Genomic DNA, 17,030 nt, shown 5'->3' on the forward strand with positions numbered 1-17,030 from the left:
AGCGCCGTTCTGCCGGGTGCAGCTGTACCGAGGACGACAGGCCTCCATGTGGGTGTAAGCATCACCCACAGGAAGAGAGGTTTGCACCAGGAGGATGGATAGCTGGGAATGTTTTGGGGAGGGAAAGGAGGGTTGGTTTGAGTGCTGGGGGTCACCATCCAGATAAGACCCAAGACCGAGATCCTGTTCATCTGTGGTCATTAAAGATTCCATGGCACTTTCCATCATGAACACCAGTGTCCTGGGCAAATTCCCACTGGGTTAATGATACTCTTCCTCCTCCATGTTTCCCTGCTAGTTTCAGTTGGAGAAGTTAGGCTTAGTTTCCACTGGCAAGAGTGAAAGACAAAACTTTTGTCGTTCAGAGCGCTGTTAAATCCCCCCCCCCCCCCCCAAAAGATAAACATGCGAACAGAGCGCTCTGCCGACAATGCTAACACCGCTCGGTGGGGGTGGAAGTTTTTTGTTGGCAGCAGAGCTCTCTCCTGCCGACAAAACAGCAGCTACGCTGCGCTCCCTTTAGCGGCACGGCTGTAGAGGTACGGCTGCGTCGCTAAAAGCGGCGTAGTGTCGAAATAGCCTCAGGCTACGCTTGCTCCCCTGTTATCAGTTGATTACTGTTGTTGGACCCTGTATATCACCTTCCTAGTGCTTCGGGATCCTCCTGAGCGAACGGCACTGTTTAGCACCAACTGGCTTGACAATTCCTAATCAAACCCAGAACTCAAGCCCTGGCATTTCTGTCTCCTTGTGGTGTATCTGGGATGGGCATCCGAGAAGCTACGTTACGGAGCAGCACAAGGAATGCATGCTCCAGGCTGTGCATGGGAGAACAGTGGGGCTGTTTAAGGAGAAACTGGTGATTTTCAGCCTTCAACAAAGTTTGTGGCTCATTTGTGAAAATCCCCTGTCTGGTGGGGGACAGCGCAGACGGGTGACCAGACAGCAAGTGTGAAAAATTGGGACAGGGAGTGGGAGGTAAAGGAGCCTATATAAGAAAGACCCAAATATCGGGACTGTCCCTATAAAATTGGGACATCTGGTCACCCTAGCATGTCTCAGCATTCTGGGCCTTGTTTGTGTCTCCCCAGGGCCTGTGGAGCAATGCAGGGTTCTGGACTTTGGCAGTGGTGGAGTCAGTGACACTTCTTGTTTGCATTCCTTGCCTTTTGTCTGCCACTACAAGAAGGGTACAGCGTGATTGATTTATTATTTCCATTGTGGTAGCTCCCAGGGGTCCTGGCCAGGATCGGGCCCTAGACAGACACCCAGGAAGAGTCTCTGCCCTGAAGAGTTTACAGTCTAATCTTCTACAATCTCTAACATTTTCAACTTTCTAAATTAAATAAATGTCAAAATGTGCTGTAGCCACAGCCTCAGGCCAAGTGTGTCCTGGCCGAATGCTCCCACTTGCTGCCCTTACAGATTTTAATTTTTTTATCTTCAGTTTATTCAGTTGCCTGTTGTCTGCACTGCACATTGCAGGACTCCTGGGTATTGTCCCCTTACAGTGACAGCACTGTAGGGTAAGATCAACTCCAAGCATCTCTGGGTGGGGAGATGGGCTGCGGGAGGGGAGGTCACAGAGATCAAAAGTTTGGCTGAGCAGCTGAGATGTCAGCTCTTGGTGTCCCCCAATGGGTGTCTTTGCAGCAAAGGCAAAAGGCACAAATTACCTCCCCAAGTCCTGGCAGCTTGTCCTGATTGTCCTCCCAGCACATCAGTGAGTCCCAAGGAGCTACTGTCCAGGCACTTGAAAATGGGACTTTACTGGGGATCGCGGCAACACTTGTGTCTTTGTGTTATTCTCAGATGTGTATTTACTCTTGAAGAAAACCCAGTCAGAATCCAGCCCACCACTGATCAGTCGGGTTAATACCCTCGCAAATGCTACCGTGGTGAGTGCGGGAGAGCCCAGACCCTCGGGGCCTTCCATTGCTGGGAGTTCCTAATGCTGAGAGCAGGCCAGAGCCGACTTGATCTGCCATCGTTCATTCGTGTGCGTGTTTCTTGTCCTCCCGGCCTGAAGCCATGTGCCCTTGGCCCCTCTGGTGCTGCACTCCAGGAGTGGGAGGAACCTCACGAATAGACCCGCCACCTTTTTCTGGCTTTTAAAATATTTACCTTTGTATCATTTTGATGAGCTGAGTCCATTTCACAGCACAGGGCCTGATCTGGGGGACCCGTTAATGTGAGCAGGGGAGCTGTTGCCAGCAGTGATTCCTGGCCTCGTTTGCATGCTGAGTTCAGCAAACGCCCGTATGCTCCCGTGTGGCAGAGCAGGGGCAGATCTCCCTTCCCTGCACATGGGGCATTTTCCACTAGTCACCAGCTTGCGGGTTAATAGCTTATGGGTGGCTGGCAGGGCAGCCTCCTCGTGTATTGGAGGGTGGGCACAGAGCATCACCCATAGCCCTTAATTAACTCCACATTGTTTGTCTTTGGGCAGAGGTGGGGTCTGCTCTGGGGTAAAAGGCTTTTCCTTGGCAGATTCCTGAGAATGTTTTCTTGGGCGATGTTAGAGACGTGAACATCTCAGCAGCTGTCAATGTTCTCCATGCTCTGACGACCGTCCTGCGGGAGGAGGAGACCCCGGTGAAGCCAGCTGACCTGCTTGGCGTGGTCCAGTTTCTAAAGCAAGTTTCAGATGTCGAAGTCCAGGAGCAGGAACAGCTGGAGATGCTGGAGCAGCTGAGCCAGTATTATGTGGAAGTGACTGGACTGATCCTGGAGGAGCAAAATACTGACCAGTGGTCGGAAATCAGCCAGGTGAAATAGGCTTGTGATGTAGGCATGACCCTAGCTACCTGCCTCGCCTCCGCGTGGTCTGCAGACACTGCAGACTAGGTTTGTGTCACATCTGACCGTACTGCTGGGGTCTGCAGTCCCTTGATTCACTGGCTCACAATGATCTGATGACTAATCATGGGGGTGGGCCTAGTGTGGGGCAAACCTCCAAAGGTCAGAGTTTGGGGCTGGCTGGAACGGGAAGAGAAGGCTCTCTCTAGAGATTGTAGGCACGCTGGGTCTCATGCAAACTGCCTTCCTGGCAATGTCATGGCACTTGCAGTCCAGCCCCTGGCTGGAGCTTGGGATTGCACAGACAGCATGAAAATGAGATGATTAGGGGGCAGGGATGGAGGCGTCTATGGAGGAATTAACCAGGCGCTCTGAACCTTTGCAGGCCCCAAAGCTGCGTGAATATTTTGGGGGACAGCGAGAGGATCAGATAATTTCTGAACTGTCTCGCCCTGCCCTAGAGTAGCACCAGTGCCAGGAACTGCTGTGTCTCAAGGTGCAAACCCATGACTCCTACTTTGATGCTGTCAAGCAGCATGGGGCAGCACATCAAACATCCGCCTGCAGCAGTCTCTGCTTGCTCCAGCGATCGGGCGTTTGCTGCTGTCCATTGCTAAAACTCCAAGCTGCCCCCTCCTTGCAAGTTCCCTTGGGAGCCCCCCTCGGCTTCTGTCCTGTTCAAGCCGGCTGGCCTAGCGCCAGGACACTTGTCTGTCAGGGGCCTGATCCCTGTGGGGTGAACGCAGTCCATGGCAGATTGCTGGCACTTTGCTCCCCCCACCGCTGTGCCTGGCAGGGATTGTGCGCTAGCTTTTTAAAAGTGCATTGTTGTAATGTTTGCAGATGAGATGCCAAGACAGCGTCTGTTTCCAGACCCCAAACTGTTCAAAACACTGTAGAGCCTGTGTGAGAAATTTTCATCATGTCCCCCAAGCGGGGGCCTTCTCCATTGGATGCTTTTATCTTGTCCTCTCGGGCCAGCCCTTTCTGTATATTGTAATGACCTGGCCCCTCCTGGGTGTATGTGTAACAGCTACCATCGTGGCAATCCACTGGGGATTGAACCAGGGACCTCCAGAGATCACGGCATGAGCTCAAACGTCAAGCTCTCTGGCTGGGTACATGCAGTGGCCAGGGGTTACGTGCACAGCACAGCCTGCTCCTGGAGAACTTCTCCGCTACATCATAAACCCACTACTACTCCCAGAGATTCCCCTTTAGCTTGAGCGGAAGCGACCTCTGCAGGGAAGGTGTGAGTTCTGTTGCCACGAGGCTCCGAGTGCCCACGTTATGTAGCACTGTCACACTTGTGATATGCAGGATGGTCCACATGCTTCGCACCTCTTGGGAGCAGGCCGTGAATTTGGAGCTCTTCAAGTAATGGCTCAGTTTCTTGCGGGCAGCTCTTTCCCTTGTGAGTAGGTTTCAGGGGATGCGAGTGTGTGTTCTACAGCACAGACCACCCCAAGTGTTCAAAACTCAGGAGACAGGCCCCCAAAAGCAAGTTAGATCCTGTTTATTTGCTTGTTGGTTTTTTGAGCCAATAGGTTTCACATTTTCAAGCTTTTCTTTGCTGCCAGGGGGGCAAGAGACTTATTTTTAAAAAAGGGAAAAGAAAATAGAAAACTGAGATTTTCATGTAATCCCCTGACTCCTGGAGCTGAGGCTTTGAAAACACCGAACATTATGAGACACGAGAGTTGGCAACACTGGTTGTAAGCTGTACCATTTGATAGAGGGAGATCTCACAAATGACTGTGTGAGTTTATGCCCAAATAAATTTGTTAGTCTCTACGGTGGCACAAGGACTCCTTGTTGTTTTTACAAATGACTGTGTGTTTCTTAGATTATCAGAGGGCCTATGACTGTTGTAGAGAACATGGACAGAATGGCTTCAAACCTAGACCAACTTCTGACTGCGGAAAGGACAAGGATAGCGATCCAGTACAGGAACATCGGTGAGTGTGAACGAGCCGGGCTCCGGGCAGCCGCGAAAGCTTGAGCCACCTTGCACTTGAAAGGGGCAAACCTGAGCAGCCTTCAGGCGGTGGCGGTGGTCGTTTGGCCGGGGATGGTGGTGGGGTAGGGGGTGTGTGTCTCCCAGCACTTTGAAGGTGAAAGTAGTGTAACAGGGTTACTGTCCTGGCTGGGGGAGTGGGTGTTCTCTGCAGGGCCGGCTCCAGGGTTTTGACTGCCCCAAGCAGCCAAACAAAAAGCCGCGATTGCGATCTGTGGTGGCAATTCGGCAGGAGGTCCTTCGCTCCGAGCAGGAGTGAGGGACCGTCCGCCAAATTGCCGCCGAACAGCTGGACGTGCCGCCCCTCTCCGAAGTGGCCGCCCCAAGCACGTGCTTGGTAAGCTGGTGCCTGGAGCCGGCCCTGGTTCTCTGCACACCCACATGCAGCCCATCAAGAGGGTGGCTGCTCCTGGGGGGACCCCATCTCAGAAAGTAATCTTGGGAGGAAATTCTTGGCAGCGTGTGCATGTCCTGTCTCTGGGAGAAAGGGAAACTGGTTTCGGCAGCTCCAGCAGCGGGAGGAGAACTGCCCTGGGAGAAATGGAGATGGTTCTGTTGTTCACTGATCCCGTGTCTACGTCATTACTGGGGGAACAGGCCTGCCTCTGCTAGCTCCCACGAGGTCACATAACACTGGGTATACAGGGGCTAAGCATTATGGCCAATGATTTCAGCTACGACTGCTGATTTGAGGCACCCTGGTTTGTGGGCACTCAGCTGCAGGTGTGGGGAGCCGATAGCTCCTGCTGACTCTTTGGAAAATCAGGCCTGGGGTGTCTAACATTGGGCACTTGGAGGCCTCCTTTGGAAATCTGGCTGCAGAGAGTTAACTTGCTATTTTAAGGGTGGGAGGGGATGCTTGAGGCGAGGCTGTGGCTGTATTTCCTTCCTTCCTGATCACTTCACATCACCCTGTAATTTCATTTTAAACTGCAAACCAGGAAGCGTAATTACAAGAAATCCTTTCCATGCAGTAGCACTGAGGAATGCTCCAGTCAGAGTGACATTCCCCAAGGCCTCCACAAGAGGGTGATGTGCCCACGCACATGGCGCCTCACAGCTAGGTACACAGGCAAGCTCAGAGCTCCCAATATTTTAACAAGGGGCTTCCACAAACTTTAGTCCAGGCGCCAGGGGCACAGGTGCTGGCAGAGAAGCTGAGGGGCTAGGCAGCATCATCTTCTGAGCAAACGACTGGGCTGGGCGTGGTTGTGTAAAACACTCCAAGGACTTGGGTGGTATCACGGGTCTGAAGTGAGGGCTGGGGTGTCAGGGGAGGTGGGGGTAGCGGGGGGAAGGGATCACGCAGACACCCCACTGAATCCTAGACACGGGACACTCCTAGTAGGTCAGTTTGTCCCATCCCTCCCCCCACACTCTCACCCACACAAAGCAGGAGTGAGCCCGGCAGGCTGTTCTCCGGGACTCGGCTCAGTTTGCAGATCTCGGAGTTCCCACCATTTCCTTTGGCCAACGATGTCACCGTCTGAAGAGTCTCACCAGGAGGCTGGGTATGGGGGGGAACCTCCCCCACAGGTTCTTTTGCTATGTCCTCTCCTTGGTCCTAGGGGTACTTGGGGGGCTGCTGTGCTCCAAGTGGCTGGAAGGGCCTCGGGCGAGATTCTCTAGGGTTTGAGAACACCCAGCTCTGTTGTGTTCAATACGTGGATCTGATAGGGCACTGGCTGACACTGGACTGTTGTGTGTCTGCTTTGCCCTTATTGGAAAGGTAGAGGGTGTGTGTGTGTGTGTGTGTGTGTGTGTGCGCGCGCGCACATGCTGTCCGCTAGCTCAGCCTGTTCCCTCTGTGGAGCCAGGTCATTATTGCATGACAACCCCCCAGGGCAAATATTACACTGCTCAGCTGGGGTTAAGGTGGGCAGTGAACTGAGCCTGAATATGGCTGGCTGATTTCCAGGGGAATCCGGGGTCTATCCTGAATATTCTGCTCAGGGCCTCAGGCCATGGCATTTTGAGTAGCGGCTTTGGAGGAAATACTGACGGGGGTGGTTTCCCCAGGGATCGAAGTCAGGAAGATGGAGCTCAGCCGGCAGGAGCCCAGCAGTGACGTGTATCTGGTCCAAAGCCAGGAGGCAGGCGGGCCTGACCTCATAGAAGTTCCCCCTGAAGAAGTAGAAAGACTTAAAGCCAAAGGTAGGGTGAGGGCTGGGTCCTGCATCCTGGACGGACCCTCCCTGACTCCACTTAGAGGAGGGAAGCTTCATGCAGCAGCTTCGTAAGGGGCTGGCGGTAATACCTGAATTAACATATTCTGCCCAAATTCCGTGTGGCAAGCGGCTGTTCCGGAGGCTGTTCTCAGGGAGAGGGAAATGGGTCTGGGTCGCAGAGTGCTCCACGAACAGGTACTTCAGAGACTGCAGCAGTGTGTGCGAACACGCCACCCGAGTGCCTCCACTCGGACCTGGAGAGACGGGGCTTGGCTCCTGGCCCTTGTACTGTCTGGCTTCTCACTGCTGTGATGGACAGCCTGGGGCATGGCTGTGTGATAGGGAGTGAGACTGCTCAGCGCTGAGACCCACCAGCTCCTGTCACACAACCCACCCAACAGCCTTATCGGGGCGAATGACTTTCGGTCATGGCCAACTTGGGGTTGGGTCAAAGCTGGTGGCAGAACCATCCCTAGGTACAGTGAATCGGGGTGATCGCTCCGGCTCCATGCTTTGGGGGCCCCCCCGGGCCAGCACGATTGGCCAGCGTTGTCGGTCCTGGACGTGACAGATTCATCACGTCCACCCCGGGCCCCGCACCCCCTTGGGGACAGCGCTGGCTGGTGGCACTGGCCATGGCTTCATTGCCCATCTCCTAGGCCAGCCAGTTCCCCGACACAAACTCTGCCACAAGCACCAGAGACGGACCGTCCTTTGCTCCCGGCACTGTTGTCTCTCGCGAGGCAGTTGCTGGAAGGGAAATAGAGGAGGGGGAAGAGCCGTTGCATACGAGGATTTCTCTGGGACATCGTAAGGCCAGCTGAGATGTGGCCTGTTTTTCATAGGTACTTGGCTGGCTCCCATCGCCGCAGGGTCTGAGCTGCTCAGTCTTTAGTGACTTTGTCCTGGCCATAGCCCTGCGGGGGAGGGATGTTCTGGGATTCCCATTGCACAGGTGTGGAACTAGGGACCGTCACAGAAATGAAACTGCCATTGCCTCAAAGTTTTGGGCTTGTTTGAAACTAAACCTCAAAGGGAGTTGCAAGGGGGCGAACCCAGAAGCCATAACCCTGGACATGGCTGTTTGCACGGGGGACTGTGGCTCACATCGACCCGGGTGAGTTTCTGTCAGCTCTGCCCCCACCCCCGGGCTGGCCCACCAAAAGGAGACCACTGACACTTACAGCAGGCCGAGCGTCGTCATCAGGGGTACCAAGCGGAGGCTTTTTCACTTCTCCCTCTCCGTTGTCTCTGTTCAGGTCTCAGCAGAGTCACTGCGATCAACACATGGTACGGCCACTCCTCCCTCCAGTGCTTCCTCCCGGGGAGCAGTGCCGTGTTCCAGGACGTGGCCGCGTCTGACGGAGGACGGCGGTGAGTGCGCGTTCGCCTTGTCGTCGCACTGCTCACCCCCAGACAAATGGGGATGCGCCAGTCAGACCTGGCCAGGCCCTGGGAGTCCGCAGCAGCGTGAGTGCTTTGGGTGTCCTCCCACTGCCGCAGCCACATGCAGCCAATCGTTCGTCACAGAAAATGTCTCCCAGAACCAGGGGCCAGGCTAGACTCTGGCCCCAGGGTGCATGGGCTTGTGCTAAAGAGAGGAAAGGGCTAGTCCGTTCTGTGGTGGCTGGCAGCTAAGACCCTGCCGAGGGACCCAGAGGGGGTCCTCTCCTGGGCAGGGTTACCGCTGCAGAAGGACATGGACGAGCCTGCAGAGATCTCCTCTCACTGGGATGATTTAACAGTGTCCAGAAAGAACTGGCCCAGTCCCCACCTCAGTTCGATGGCTGAATTTGAAACAGAGGTTCCTGGGGCTGTGGCAGTGCAGACACTGGAGGGGCACCAGGCCGGAAAGTGGCTTGGGCAAAGCACTAGCCGTCTCAGGCTGCAGCCGCCGTGCGACTGGCTGTTCGCCTGGGAGCTCTGGGAGCACTAGGTGGAGACAGCAGCCTGTCACCTCCAACAGGCCAGCTGCTCACTCTCGCCTCCTGCCTTTCGCTCTTTTACTGGTGCTGCTCCGGCTTGGGATGATTTAACCTGAAGCCTCATTTACGGTAGCCGTGGGGGAGGGGCTGCCTGGTTTTTGTTTGCCTGCTAACTCCCAATCTGTTCTGTCCTAAAGATCCCTGTGCCTGCATCTGAACAGCTCGCCCTGAAGCAAAGGGCAGGTGGCTCTGATCACTCCAGCCCCAGGTGCAGCCAGAATGGGTCACTGCTTGGTAGACCGAGACCCTGAGCTCCCCTTGCCCGGGCTGCCAGCCCAGCTGTGTCTCACATCACCTGGGTAGAATTGACCTATGGCACATGCCCCTGGGAGGTAGCCTGGAGTTAGAGCCGACTTTTCCCAGCTCTTCTAAACCCTTTCTCTGGCCGTCACAGCCCTGCATGTTAATATGAGCAAGAAAAGCATCTACTGGTGCATTAGCTAAGGTACATCAACACAGTTTCATCAGCTGGGGCAGAAGGGCATCTTCCCCATGGCGGGGGAGTCCACTATGGAAAGGCGATGCCTTCCTGGAAGCGTTTGCATTGGTGACAGGACACTAGGCTAGATAAGCCATTGGCCGCCTTTGTTCCAGCATTGGGGGCCCCTCCTGTTGATTGTACCCTGGGATGATTGTTTCCTTGTCAGTGTTCTCCGCAAAGATTTTATTCATCGGTTTAAGAAATGACCCCGCTGCTCAGCTCTCCTGTGTCTGTGAAGGTTCTCTCTGTCCCCAGGTATCTGAGCACACGGGTGGGCTCTGCCATTATTTCATCCACTCTACGCAGTGACTACCAGGAGATCAGCACATCTGTACGCTATCGCCTGCAGCACCGCACCCAGGTACCCGGGGCGATGCTCCTCCTCTGTCAATGATGGAAGAGAGCAAGAGCAAACAGAGACTGCATTGCAGAGTCCTAGCCCAGAGACCGGGAGAGACCGTGAGCCAAACCTGTCTCCTAGGAATCAAATTCCCTTTGAATTTAAAAATTCCCAAGTTTGCCTCTGACTCGTCTCAGACCCAAGCCAGCTTCCGGGGGCAGGGGTGAGACTGGGGCTGGCTGTTTGTGCACAGCTAGAAACCAAATGTGGGGAACAGGCCTGGGTTAGCGCATTGGTCGAGTTACAGCACACCCCACACCCTGGAGTGTCTGATCGCCTCTTCTCTGTCTCCGCCTGCAGGACCCGCCTGACAAGCTTGTGGAACCGATCTGCGCTTTCTGGAACTTCAGCATCAGGTGCCTTTTTCCAGTTAAAACTCGCAATTTCTGAGTCCCTCCCCCCCCCCACCCGAAAAAATAACCTGGTGGGTGAGTTCGCTTCTCCCTGCAGAGTTGGGTGGGGACTGGGCAAAAGCAAACCTGTCTTGCAAAGAAAATATGCTGGCACAGTCGCTAGCATCACTGTGGACAGCTCAGTGGCTCCTTACGGCTTAGGCAAAGGCTGTCCCAGCTCCCCCTACGTTTCAAGGTGTCTCCAAGGGAACATGTTGGCCAAAGGCTTGGTCCTCCCACTCTTCCCAAGGGGGTGGGACTGGAAACCTCCTGGGTCATGTTGGTTTTATTTGGGTGTTTCCTAAATACTCAGCGATGAACCCGCGCAGCTCTTCCCCACTGCTGCTGTCGGGAAGTAACGAACCGTTATTACGGCCAGTTTAAAAATGGAGAAACTGAGGCCCAGCATCTGACTGACCCGGGCAAAGCTGTCAGCCCCCCAAGTGACATAGCTGGAACTGGAAGTTCCCCTCTCCCCATCCCACTCGCGGGCTAGGAGCGTCCACTGCTTGTCGGGTCAGTGAGGGGGGGCTGGGGATTGGCATCTTTGGGGGTAAGAGTTCAGGCTGGTCAGGTCCTACGCAAGACTGAAACATGTCTGGAGTCATCAAAAAATGAGGGCACTGGCTTTTCTGACTAACTTCACACCTTAGACAGCTGGGAATCGGCGTGCCCAGCTCCCTCCATGCTCTAAATCCAGGGCAGATCCAGGCGGTGTGTGAATTACTCCTTAAACCCCAGTAGCCTGGATGGTGCACAGTCTGTCAGCTCTCGTGCATTTCTCGCACTGCTTGTGCTGTACAGAACACACTCACCGGGGGAGTGGCCTGGCACAGACAGAGTTCTCCAAGCCCCTTTGCCTTTGCCACCAGGGATGCAGCGAAGATAGAGATGTGACAATGAGAGCACCGGCCCCCGGAAGCAAAATGATTGAAAACCCAACCTGTGGGTGAAGCAAGCCTTTAGTTAAATCAGTTTCTGTCCTCTGCCGCATTAGAAATCCCAGGTCTCTCTGTGCTCTGACATCCAGACCTGCTGCAGTTGAGTTCTCTCCTGGGATGATTTACTTTGGAAAAGTTACTCCCAAGCAAGTGACCTTTCATGGAGTATGAGAGACTAAAACATAAAGCTCTGGTTAATTACGGCTCCTGCCTGTGGCAAAGAAGGGCTGGGCTGAGAGTTATAGCACAGCAGGAATGCAGGGTGCGAACACTTCATGAATACTGTCTGGCACCGGGTTGTGTATTTTACTATACATCACTGGGGTGATGGCAGTGGGACAATGAAGTTTTATGGATCTGTAATTCAATCATTTGAATCCCCAAGCCACAGGCTCAATGTGTTGTGGCTGATGCACAGAACTGATTCTGTGGACGTCAATGGGAGTTTTACCTTTCCTGGGGAGCAGGGCCAGGCGTGTGAAAATGTGGTGCTACTGATGGAGGACAAATCTGACAAATTGTGAATACAGCTCACAAGTTTGTGGATCCATTAAGCACATGGGCGTGTGGGACTGCTGGGTGGCTCAGGCCCTGTCCAGAGCAGGAATGTAGGATGTGTTTTGGAAAAATTGTAATTAACATGGGTTAGTTTATATAGTTTTAAGCAGAATTTGTGCCTAGTGTAGACCGGGCAAGTCATGGTTATAAATGTGTTAGCTGGTTGTGGGTGTTCTCATCTCCTCTCAGCAATACCCAGCCCAACTAACATGTTTCTAAACACCACCTGCCCAGTGCATACGAGATGCAAAGTCCTGTTAACACGCACTCAAACACAGCCTCTTTTTTCCTCATCTAGACACGGCTTGTCTCCGTTTCTGCTGGATCTCTGAGGAATCCTGGCCAGCAGGGTGTTTATATTGTGCTAACTCCACTTCTTGAGATATGTCCTCAATGCCCCATCACGCCTCAGCACAATTCTGCTTCCTCTGGAAGTGTGAATTTCTCCTGGGAGCTTTGACTTCCCTTTGGGATGACTGATAATTTCCTTATATTTTTTCTCTCTCTCTCTTGCTCCATGTTAGCCCAGACACCGGGGGAATGTGGTCCACTTTAGGCTGCTCCATCATAATGTCTCACCTGGAATCCACCGCCTGCTTTTGCAACCACACCACCAACTTTGCAGTGCTGCTGCAGGTGTATGAAGTGCAGGTAAATGAGCAAAATCTCATTAAATGATCAGGCACACTCCGCAGCCATTAGTGTCTGAACATGGTGATGGTCCCGCCGCTGCAAACAGTACCTGTTTTGTGTGTTTTGGAACAGAGGAGCTCAGAGGAGGAGCTGACTCTGAAGACCCTGACGTTTATTGGATGTGGAGTTTCTTTCTGTGCCCTGCTTGTTACATTCATTTTATTCCTGGCAGTTGGGTAAGAAGAATCTAGACATCTGTAGCATTCATTATAGATTGGGGGCGGGGGGAATGATATTTAATGCCTTTAGTTGAGAATGCACATTAGATACTGTTAGTTGTAGCCATTTCATTCCAGTGGGCTCTGTCTGTCTGAAAGCTGCGTGTAGGGGGAGCGGGTTTGTTGTTGCAGGCTTGCTCACCAGTGCTGGGTTTGTTTGTTTTTAATGGGGTAGTCTAGAAGCCCAGAGCTGTGTACACAGGGTTGTTCCCAAGGCTGGGTGCACACACTGACTGCTTGTCGTGGGCGTCGCTGTGAGCTGAGGGCTGCACACACTGTTAGTGTACGGGTGCTCGTGAATGCAGGGCTGCTGGAATTCATTGTTTAAAATATGACCGTAGAAAGATCACTGCTGCAATTGCAGTGAAAGGAAAAACCATTTCCACAGACCATCGGGGAGACAGATCACCAAGAAGGTTTATAAGGAATAAAACCTCCAGTTCTTTGGGGGCCTTGACAGTGCCACTGACCACAGCCAATGGGCACTGAATAAGACCTGAGTGGCAGAGTAACTGCACTGCCAAGAGTATCAAGTATTTTTCCTCTCTTCACTGATGCTTTCCACTCTTTGGAATTGCACCTCTGTGATGAGCAGCAAAGAGGTCAAAGGCAACACGGTGGAATCCACATGGTCTGACAAGTGGCTAGTAAGAAAATCGCTCACAGCTCCTACCGAATCCAGCCATGCTTTTTAATGACCAAGGTTTTCCATTTCCCCTTCCTCAGCGTTCCTAAGAGCGAACGAACAACCGTGCACAAGAATCTGATCTTTGCTTTAGCTGCAGCTGAAGCTCTGCTCATGTTTAGTGAATTGGCCAAAACCAACCAGGTAAGAAGGCTAGGAGGCATCTCATCTCACCCAGTAACAGATGCTGCCAGACTTCTTGTTTGCTGTGACATCATGGCTACAGCCCCTAAAACAAAAGCATAGTCTAGTTTATTAACGATTGCCTGTAATCTGTGTTGAGGAATAAACAGGATCACACTGTCCTTGGGAATATGCTTTGCACCATATGTAGGAACAGTTCCATTCCCCACTCCTGGCAATATATTTATTTTTAACCCAGAGAATCCTGCAGGAAGAGTCTGCCATGTAAAGTGGCATAAAATACCAGCCTGGGATCACACCACCTCCTGTGACCTCGTAGGCTAAGCAGGGACTGCATTGGTCGGTACTTGCAGGAGAGACTTCCAAGGACAAACCAGATGCTGTAGGAAGTGGTGCTGATTCCCTCCCCTGGAATGCATTGGACCGGTGTTCTAGCACTGGGGAGCATGGGGCTGCTAGAGGCGCTGGGCCCGTTCTAAGCTACCTTGGTATCTTCTCCTTCAGGTGGCTTCTTGGACTTAGTGACCTGGGCAATTACACCAGGGATGAGTTTGGCCCATCCTCTCTGCTTAAATTGTCCCGGTACTGTCAGTGAGCTACAGTGTTCTCCTTCCCTTCTGTTACACAGCATTGCTGTGAGCTGTTTAAGAGCTGGTTGCATTTCCATGGTGGGTGAAGTGATCCTTGTGGATGTTTTGTAAATCAGTTTGTCAGGCACTTTGAGTGCAAGGTGCTCTGTAACTCTCAGCTGGGCAAAGCACAGTCTGGACGTCCTTGTTTTATAGTTGTATGCAATCATCCTGGTATCATTTGTATTTAAATGCCCGAATGGGCAAATATTCGGCAGCATGTTCAGGAGTCGTTCCTCACCCTGCACTACGCACAGTTTGGCAGAAGATTCCTGCCTCCCCCTCACTGAGCTGTCTGAAATTTCTCTTTCCCCCAGGTACTGTGCTTTGCTGTCACAGCTTTCCTCCACCTCTTCTTCATGGCGGCCTTTTCTTGGATGCTGGTAGAAGGGCTTCTCCTGTGGAGCAAAGTGGTTGCCGTCAACATGAGTGAAGATAGGAGAATGAAGTTTTACTATGTGACTGGCTGGGGTAAATGGAAACCCATCTGTGTCTTACTCTCAGGAACACCGTGCATCAATTTCTCTTGAACGACAAATCCTTGTAGAAAAGATTTCAGTGTAACTGATATTGAGTCACAAGTCTAACAAGAGCTTGCATTGACCTGGGGGGTTTACTGGGGACCAGCCTCACCCACAGATTCTCTCCCATCTTTAAATGTCAACTAGCGGATGCTGGAATTTTAGCCAAGTGTCTCGTTGATTTTGTAACCCTTTGTTTTATTAACACACAAAGTATTTTCAGAGGGAGACTCTGCTGGTTGACTGCTATCAGAGAGTGTCCCTCAACAGTGGGACTGGTTCTAGAAACCTGACAATAGTTCTGGCTGGAAAGAGATGCATTTATCGGAATGAATGGATCAGGGCCATGGGATTTATGTGACTATATTGGGGTTCAGGTAAGAGTGTCTGGGGTTCATGTGACTATGCTGAGAGACAGACACCAAATTGGCATTGTTTGTCTTTGATTGTACTGCTTGTTAGGAGTACGTTGCTCATGTCTTGTGACACAGCTTTGGAATGTTTTATGAATGAGAGAATAAAGTGCATAGGATATAAAACGTAGTCTAGTTACACAGCATGGGCCAGATTCCCAGTTAGAGTAAATCAGTGCAGCTCCGTTGGGGTCAATGTGGTTACACTGATTTAGGCCAGCTGGGGATCTGGCCCTGTACGTTTAAAACAACTAACCAGCCAATAGTAGACCTGGCATTTGCTGTCCTCAGTTTTCCTGTTTTTTCAGGCCTGCCAGTCGTTATTGTTGGTGTGACTCTGGCAACTTCATTTAACAAGTATGTGGCAGACAATCATTGCTGGCTGAATGTTCAGACCGATATCATCTGGGCGTTCGTTGGGCCAGTTCTCTTTGTTCTGACGGTAAGCATCACCCTTTTGTATAATTCTGGGTAGAAGCAATTTCTACTTTTCGTTTTAGGAAAGCAGCACTGAGCTTTGTCAGCCAGAGCCAAAGGGATCCACGATCCTACACAAAGATCTTTTCTAATCTAGGACGATGGTGGCGTTTAGAGTGTCTGAGATTTATTCTCGTTATGGTCCAAATATTTCCCTGTACATGGGGTGAATTCCTGCCAGGAGCTCTGTAAATGAATAAAGGAACGTTTGCAGTTCTGCACGAAGCACTGTACAGTTAGATAGGCAGGTACATTATTGTATTTGGAGAGAGTCCTACCATCTAATACCTCAGCAGAAGATACTAGTTACTATGCTGAGGTTACATTACAAAGATGGAGAAGTAAATCGAGTATTGGCCACTGTCTGCCAGGATGCTGGACTCGATGGTCCAAAGGTCCAATTCAGCATGGCAAAACCTGTGTCCTTTTAATGACTCCACCATCATAATACAACAAAGCGATGCTAGAGGAAGGTGAAATGTTTAAAGGCAAAAGAGCCAGTAGACCTCTAATAATGAACCAGTTGGACCGGGGTCTGTACAGATACCTTTGCTTGTGCGAACTGAGCTCTTTACTGGCCTCAAGAATCCCACAAGCTGATCGTTCTACAAGATGCAAACTTAACTGCATGGAAGACCCAGCAGACACACCTGCCCCGTTAGAGCTCACTTAAAAATGCAATAGCCTGTTCTGGTGCACAACGCTAGTGGCTCTTTTCTGACTCGCAGGTAAATACCTTCGTGCTGTTCCGGGTGGTGATGGTCACAGTGTCCAGTGCACGGAGGAGGTCAAAGATGCTGACCCCCAGCAGCAGCCTGGAGAAACAGATTGGAATCCAGATATGGTGAGTCAGGGGAGCAGTTGACTTCCATGCTGATGGTTGCATTGGGTTGTGCTTGGATATCATTGTGAAGTCTTTATTGGGCTTGGATAGAATCCTGTCCCTGAAGGATCTGGCGTACGGCCACATGCTGTGTGTAATGGAACACGATCCAAATTTTTCTCCTCCAGAGTAATTATGCATTTCATCTGTATAGTATTTCAGAAGCAGTGCAACAGTCTATACTCAGCGATCTGTGCCCTGATGAATGGGACACCAGGAAATAGGACCAACACTGTCACACTCAGGTGCCGACACTTAGTCTCCTAAATCAGTGATTCAGGTGGGGAGCATCTGCAGTTCCCATTGAAATCCAAGGGTAAGAACATAAGAGCAGCCATAGTGGGTCACAGCAATGGTCCATCTAGCCCAGTATCCTGCCTTCCAACAGTGGCTGGTGTCAGATGCTTCAGAGGGAATGAACAGAACAGGGCAATTATCAAGTGATTCATCCCCTGTTGTGCAGTCCCAGCTTCTGGCATTCAGATGTTTAGGGACACACAGAGCAGGGGGTTGAATCCCTGACTGTCTTGGCTAATAGCCATTGATGGACCTATGAATTTGCCTAATTGTTTTTGAACCCACTTGTACTTTTGGCCTTCATAATATCTCCTAGCAATGAGTTCCAC

The 17,030-nt window shown here is 51.8% G+C and overlaps 1 protein-coding gene across 4 annotated transcripts in view; it reads left to right on the top strand.

Moving 5' to 3' along the window:
* The window catches only part of ADGRD2 (adhesion G protein-coupled receptor D2), a 61,570-nt gene that overhangs the window by 8,908 nt on the left and 35,632 nt on the right, over positions 1–17,030 (top strand). For all 4 annotated transcript variants that reach the window (XM_065572597.1, XM_065572599.1, XM_065572600.1 and 1 more), the window contains exons 6-19: positions 1,092–1,190; positions 1,813–1,898; positions 2,491–2,769; positions 4,646–4,757; positions 6,836–6,970; positions 8,244–8,358; positions 9,706–9,811; positions 10,151–10,206; positions 12,266–12,392; positions 12,507–12,610; positions 13,379–13,481; positions 14,428–14,581; positions 15,353–15,486; positions 16,250–16,365. In XM_065572597.1, the coding sequence (XP_065428669.1) occupies positions 1,092–1,190; positions 1,813–1,898; positions 2,491–2,769; positions 4,646–4,757; positions 6,836–6,970; positions 8,244–8,358; positions 9,706–9,811; positions 10,151–10,206; positions 12,266–12,392; positions 12,507–12,610; positions 13,379–13,481; positions 14,428–14,581; positions 15,353–15,486; positions 16,250–16,365 (1,726 nt within the window). The remainder of the gene's footprint in view (positions 1–1,091; positions 1,191–1,812; positions 1,899–2,490; positions 2,770–4,645; positions 4,758–6,835; positions 6,971–8,243; positions 8,359–9,705; positions 9,812–10,150; positions 10,207–12,265; positions 12,393–12,506; positions 12,611–13,378; positions 13,482–14,427; positions 14,582–15,352; positions 15,487–16,249; positions 16,366–17,030) is intronic.

The sequence above is a fragment of the Chrysemys picta genome, chromosome 18 (assembly GCF_011386835.1).
Source record: "Chrysemys picta bellii isolate R12L10 chromosome 18, ASM1138683v2, whole genome shotgun sequence".
NCBI classification, from domain to species: Eukaryota; Metazoa; Chordata; order Testudines; family Emydidae; genus Chrysemys; species Chrysemys picta.